Source organism: Labrus mixtus, chromosome 20, assembly GCF_963584025.1.
Source record: "Labrus mixtus chromosome 20, fLabMix1.1, whole genome shotgun sequence".
Classification (NCBI taxonomy): Eukaryota; Metazoa; Chordata; class Actinopteri; order Labriformes; family Labridae; genus Labrus; species Labrus mixtus.
Genome location: NC_083631.1, coordinates 18,386,014 through 18,392,370, shown reverse-complemented (window position 1 = coordinate 18,392,370; position 6,357 = coordinate 18,386,014). Strand labels below are relative to the sequence as shown.

The 6,357-nt window shown below is 40.1% G+C and overlaps 1 protein-coding gene across 3 annotated transcripts in view; it reads left to right on the top strand.

Moving 5' to 3' along the window:
• Positions 1-2,244: 2,244 nt before the first annotated feature.
• b9d1 (B9 protein domain 1) overlaps positions 2,245-6,357 on the top strand; it is a 310,365-nt gene continuing 306,252 nt past the window's right edge. For 2 of the 3 annotated variants that reach the window (XR_009665755.1, XM_061026938.1), the window contains exons 1-6: positions 2,245-2,462; positions 2,586-2,654; positions 4,670-4,781; positions 4,900-4,996; positions 5,249-5,311; positions 6,025-6,092. Coding sequence is in view for 2 of the 3 variants with exons in the window: in XM_061026938.1 (XP_060882921.1) it covers positions 2,382-2,462; positions 2,586-2,654; positions 4,670-4,781; positions 4,900-4,996; positions 5,249-5,311; positions 6,025-6,092 (490 nt within the window). In the remaining variant the exon portion in view is untranslated. The remainder of the gene's footprint in view (positions 2,463-2,585; positions 2,655-4,669; positions 4,782-4,899; positions 4,997-5,248; positions 5,312-6,024; positions 6,093-6,357) is intronic. The other variant, XM_061026939.1, reaches the window with a different exon arrangement.

Sequence of the window (6,357 nt, the reverse complement as noted above, 5' to 3'; positions counted from 1 at the left end):
TCTGAACAAAGGCAGCAAATGGAGATGTAGCCGTATAATTACCCCAAATGATATCCTAGCTTGAGCCAAAAGTCCTTCACAACGAGTCCCAGAGGAGGTGTAAATAACTTGAATATTTATTTGGGTGTTAAAATTTGCTCTGTAATTCCATACTTTGGTCACGGTTGACGTACAAAATGTATTTGCCAGATAAAATAGCGAAATCCACTCGCTGTGTTCTCTGCTAGAGTTACAAACTTCTTAACACAATGGCCGCCTACTTTGTGCTTCTAAAACAACAGAACCACATCTCATTGCATTTCTCCGTCCATCCCATTTTTAAAGCCCAGCACAGTGTCTGCAGATGGCTGAGCATCACGAGTCTGGTTCTGCTCGAGGGTTTCTGCCTGTTAAATGGAAGTTTTTCCTGGCTACTGTAATTTTGCTAAATTTGTAGCTTTGCTTTTACCTGCTCTTTTGTAACACAGTATAACAAAGAGTAAGGTCTTTTACCTGATTGGAATTTTCCTTTCCAATATCGATTTCAATATCAGAATTTGGGAATTTTGGGAACTACGAGTCAATGCTAGTGGCAGCAAAAAAGTACGAGACAACCCAAAGTTTAACACATGCAGTTCGTTGAGGGTTTGCTTAAGGCTATCTCCAAGAGCCCAGGAAGTCACATACAAAAAAAGCCAGTTTTTACAGAAGAAATGAACACGTTTACACTTTGGAGCACCTTTGGAGGGCAGCTAATGCCGGTTATGTGTATAATAAAAATGGTTGGTAGTATTGGGTATTAACCCTGATTGGTGGAAAATGACATTTGCAAGGTGTGTTTAACATTCTAACATTATATTTTGATGATTTAAGTGTTTTTCATCCCATGGCCAGTGGACATCTCTCTCTCTTTTCTAACAATGAGTAAGGTGTTTGATATGCTTTTTGGAAAGTGTCTTGAGATAACATTTGTTAAGAATTGGCGCTATACGAATAAAGACTGATTGTTTGACTTCCTTGGGTGGAGTTGCACAGTTGACATCCAGTTTAATTTTGTGATGTATTGTCAGGGAACACCACCCTGGGGATGAATCACACCCAAGAGACATTTATTTTAGCGGGTAGGTCAAATAATAACAGGATTAAAAACTGGTTGACACAATAAAATCGTTTTGAAATACAGTCTGGAATTTAAAATACAGGAGAAATAAGTATGACATTAGACTTCAAACAAGTTTTAACAAAGCAGTTTTTTGTTTTCTTGAATATCAAACAAATTAAATCACGTGTAGAGTTGTGTAATTATTCAAAACTGTTTTTCTGTGAGTTTATGTTTTTGGAGATCCTTTTTTATGTATATTTTTTTATATATCCAACTTTTTATTCATCAATTTGATTTTCTATGTGCTTAAAGTCCCTGTAAAGTAAAATCAGCAATACATCTTCAAGCATGCTAAATATGTTGCAAGAAGATAGCTTTAAACATGTGAAAAGACTGAGAACTATGTTTGACTGAAGAAGTTTGCATATAGATATCTCACAAAAATTGGAGAGTGATTGATTTACACATAACCAATCATGTCTGATATTTTAAGAAACATAATGTACAATGATGGTATTCTGGACATTCAAGCACCAAGTATATTTACAATTATGTGAGTGACCGATATGACTAAAACAACCAGAGGTCCAAATATTGCTAAATCTGAATGAATTATAATATTAAGAAGGTTAAAAATGAAGAGCTGTTAGGGAGCCAAAAGAGCAGAACAGAACACCCCATCACAAGTCTGATTAATGAAATGGCAGTAATGCACTTTGTAACTATGCCTAAGTTTTTTTATTATTATTATTATTACTATTTTTTACTTAAAGCAGCCCTGTGATTTAAAAACAATGCAATGTAGAGCTTACCTTCTGGTGGATGCAGTCGTCATGTAATCGGTTGGTTTTCTCCAACCATTGATCATGATGTTCCTCTCTGGCAGAGACAGAATGAGACACAGAACCATTTCCAAACCTGCTGCAGCACCTCTCACACAGTAACTGTAGGTCCTTTAGGTCCAATATCTAAGTATTTTTTTGTTTTTATAAATAAATAATGAAAGATACCTGTACACCTGGCTGTGACCCTGTTGCATTCACTTCAGTTTCATTTGAGCAATGAGTGTGGCTCGTTTGGTTTGGTACACTGCCGCCACCTTGTGGACAAAGTCAAGACACCTCGCTTCGGCGCTTTCGTTCAGTGTGGACCTTTCCGGTTGCCATCAGGAGGAGCAAACGTTGCCTTAGCAACGGGAAGTGGTAGCGGAGAGCAGGATTTTCCTACACTCTTTTTGAAGTATACTTGTTTTGAAGCAAAGCACTACTTAAATTTCAGGTTTTTCAAAACCGTGGCCACCATGGCTGCAAGCAACCCGACAGTGTTTCTTCTCACAGTGAACGGACAAATCGAGGGAGCGAACGTGAGTAGAGCTTCCGAGGTAGCTTCTCGTTAGCATAGCAGCTAACTTAAAGCACGGAAAGCCAGAGAGTAGTTACACTTTTCTCAGTTTCGAGCTTGTGTGAAAAAGGTGAAAAGTCGATATGTGTTGTTTGTTTTTCAGTTTCCGGAGTATGACAACTTGTACTGTAAATACTGTTTCGTCTACGGACACGACTGGGCTCCCACTTCGGTGAGTATTAAGAGGGGCTACATGTGTGACGCGTTCACCTGCTGCTCGGACCTCCTCAGGTGTGTTCAAGAGCTGTTCGGAAACAACATGCACCTTACAAATAAATCCAATGTTTTTAATTACCCAGGACTAACCTCAGGTTCATGTAACTAACTCACAAGCCAGAAATGATACTGCGATACATTAATGTAAGTAAACACACTTTTGAACGCCCTAACCGATGTTTACTTTGACCCGCCATGGTTTTTGTTTGTGCAATATGACGTCAAAACTGGCAACCTTTCCCCCCCCCCCCACATCCATAACCTTGGTGTCATCTTGGACCAAACACCTCTCCTACGACAAACACATCACCAAAACAGCCTTTTTCCACCTCAAAAACATCGCCCGCCTCCGCCCATCCCTCTCATTTTCAGCTGCCGAGACCCTCACCCACGCATTTATCACCTCCAGAATAGACTATTGCAACAGTCTCCTCTACGGATCACCATCACACTCACTCAAGAAACTCCAATACATTCAGAACTCCGCAGCCCGTCTCCTCACACACTCCCGCACCAGAGACCACATCACCCCCCCCCCGTCCTTCATGACCTCCACTGGCTCCCCATCCCCCCAGCGTATCAACTTCAAGCTCCTCATCATCACCTTCAAAGCCCTTCACAACCTGGCTCCCCCCCTACCTGTCTCACCTCCTCCACCGACACACTCCCACCCGCACTCTCAGGTCTGTAGATGCAAACCTCAGGACAACCCCCCCCCCCCCCCCCCCCACAGGACAAACCTTCGGTCCTGCGGGGGGGGGGGGGGGGACAGGGCTTTCTCTGTTGCTGCTCCCACCCTCTGGAACTCACTCCCAAAAACATCAGCGACTCCCCCCACACTCACCTCCTTCAAGAAATCCCTCAAAACTCACCTCTTCAACATTGCCTACAACCTCTAACTCCCCCCTCCCCCTACATTACTTCTTCATTGTACTGTCCTCGTCGTTTTTTGTTTTGTTTTATGGTTTTATATTTTGTCAAAGCGTCTTTGGGTTCCTTGAAAAGCACTATAAAAAATCAATATATTATCATTATTATTAACTAGTTTGAACTTTTTACGACTTTCCCTGTACTTCAGACATGAACTTTCTCAATTAAATTACATTTTTTTCCCAATAATTCTGAAATAACCTCATAGTAGGGATGAAGTCTGCTAATAATGGGCGAATAATCATGTTCAATTTGAAATCACGTTTCAATTCAATAGTGAAATTTTCTTACGGAACATGATAACAACAAAAACTCCTTTTAACTTGTACAGAAGATTATCTTTCAGTACAGACACACACCATTATCCAACAAGGCATGCTGTGGGAGGTTGTTTTACTCTTCCTAAATCAAGAACATCAGCATCTCAGCATTCAGTAACATACAGAACAATGCTGGAATGGAATTCACTCCCAAGTAATGTTAAACAACAAAGCACTGTATACAGTTTTAAAAGAAGTCTTAAAGAACATTATCTGCGGAGAAACTTTAGTCAGTACTGATAGGACTACTGGGCCTTTCTTTGTGTAACCATGTTATGTCTTAGATGCTGTAAATCAGACAGAGCCTTTGTGTTTGTCTGTTTCTTTAGTTTTTTTTGTTCATTCATGTAAATTGTCTATTATTTTTAGTTATTGAAGAAATGTTGTGGAATGTTTGTGTCGTGTGAAAAGAATAATATATAATATGAATTTGTAAAATGTATTGACACAATATAAACTGCGGACCCCAGGAAGAATAGCTTCTCGCTATGCTGAAGCTAATGGGGATCCAAATAAAACAAACAAATACGGATATCCTTGCAATTTATGTCCAATAGTGATGCTATATATTCACCTATTTGATCATTACATTTTAGAAAATGTTTTCAACCGTGGTGCAGTAATATACGTTAGCACAGTTCCATAAGTTGTTCCCAAGGAATTTAAGAAGACGTCTGGTTGTTATGATACTAAAAATGTCTTTGTATCTGTTTCCCTCAAGGGATTGGAAGAAGGTATCACTCAAATAACCTGTAAAGGCAGTCAATCTTCAAATAAATTAATCTGGAACTTTCCACTGGAGACGACATTTAAGAGCACAAACCCCTCTGGATGTGAGTATTAAACATGCATGCAGACATACTACAAAAAAACATATTGTGTTGTTGTGATGCACTATGACAGTCTGAAACATCAGTATCGCAAAAAGAAGACTGCATTTTCATTCCTCAGGGCCTCAGCTTGTGGTGAGTGTATACGGTCCAGATGTGTTTGGCAACGATGTGGTCAGGGGCTACGGAGCGACACACATCCCCTTCACACCGGGACAGTCAGTATACCCTCCATCTTTTTTAAAAACCATATCCAAGGCATCACATTTCATTTCATTTCATTAGTTATTGTAATTAATGTTTTCACATTCTTGCCTAACCCATGTGCACATTGCTCGTCTAACTGTCAAAAACAAAGCTTAAAAATAATCATTAAATATTAATTGTGTTTGGAAGGATTTCCATGGAGCTCTTCTTGTTTCATATCTGTTTGAAGATAACCTGCTATGATTTTTTTTTATATATCTCAGACATTCAAAAACCATCCCCATGTTTGTTCCCGAGCCCACGTGGAGGCTTCAGAAATTCACAAGGTGAGACGTGAACAGTTTTGTGCTCGTCTGTTTAGTTTTCTGTCTCAGAAGCTGTGGAACCTGCTGGGGGGGAGGGGGGGGGGAGGCAGCCGATCTCTGAGCGCGATCAAATATTTACTGCTCTGCTGTGGGTGTGTTTGAGAGTTCTACTAAGGCTGTAGTGTTAGGCATTGGAGAAGAGAATCCTCCACATCAGCATGCATTGTTGACAGCTGCTGAAAGACAGACAGTTCATTTCAACATTCGATATATGGAGGATGTGGATCTTTAGATTAGCATTTTAAAAAGCAACATTTGCATCTTTTTCTGGTTTTTCCACCTGAAATGGGAAAAGTGACCTGGGTGTTGTGTTTGTTTTTGTTTTTTTCTCACGCACTAAATCTAGTTTTCCTTCACTTTACATGAGCGATAATACAGCCAATTATTTGTACAACAGAGGACTTTCATTGAAGTCATTTCGTACAGCATCTGAAAGGCATTTCACATTTGGTTGAATTAATATTTCATGACATTTTAGTAAGCAGTATGATCAATGCTTAGGATGTATGTTATATAAAAGTTAGCAGATTGACTGATCAGAAACAGAACAAGACTGACAAAACACTCAACAAGTGTCCTCTTTTATCAGTCCAACTCGTGTGTGTGTATACAATGTGCTATAAATACTGTATCAGAAGCTTCATTTAACCTCTGTTTCCTGTCCTTCCTTTCAGCTGGCTGTTGGGACGGCGGCCTGAGTACACAGACCCCAAAGCAGTGGCTCAGGGTGAAGGCAGAGAAGGTTTGTTTTGACAGTTTCTTTTTATTCCCCCTGTCTTTTGAAGATTTGCTCCACAGTGGTTCTCACCTTGTCTATCAAGAGAATGTGTGTTTACACTTGAGGTTAACTTCTTTAGCCAGGCATTTACAAGAGGAGCCGCTCGTAAGACAGGGGCTCATTTAGAGGCTGACCTGGAGCAGCAGAACTGAACTACCTCGAAAAGACATGTGACCCATGAGTCTGTTAATTCTGATCTCTTCATGAGTGGAACTTTGAGAACAGTCCT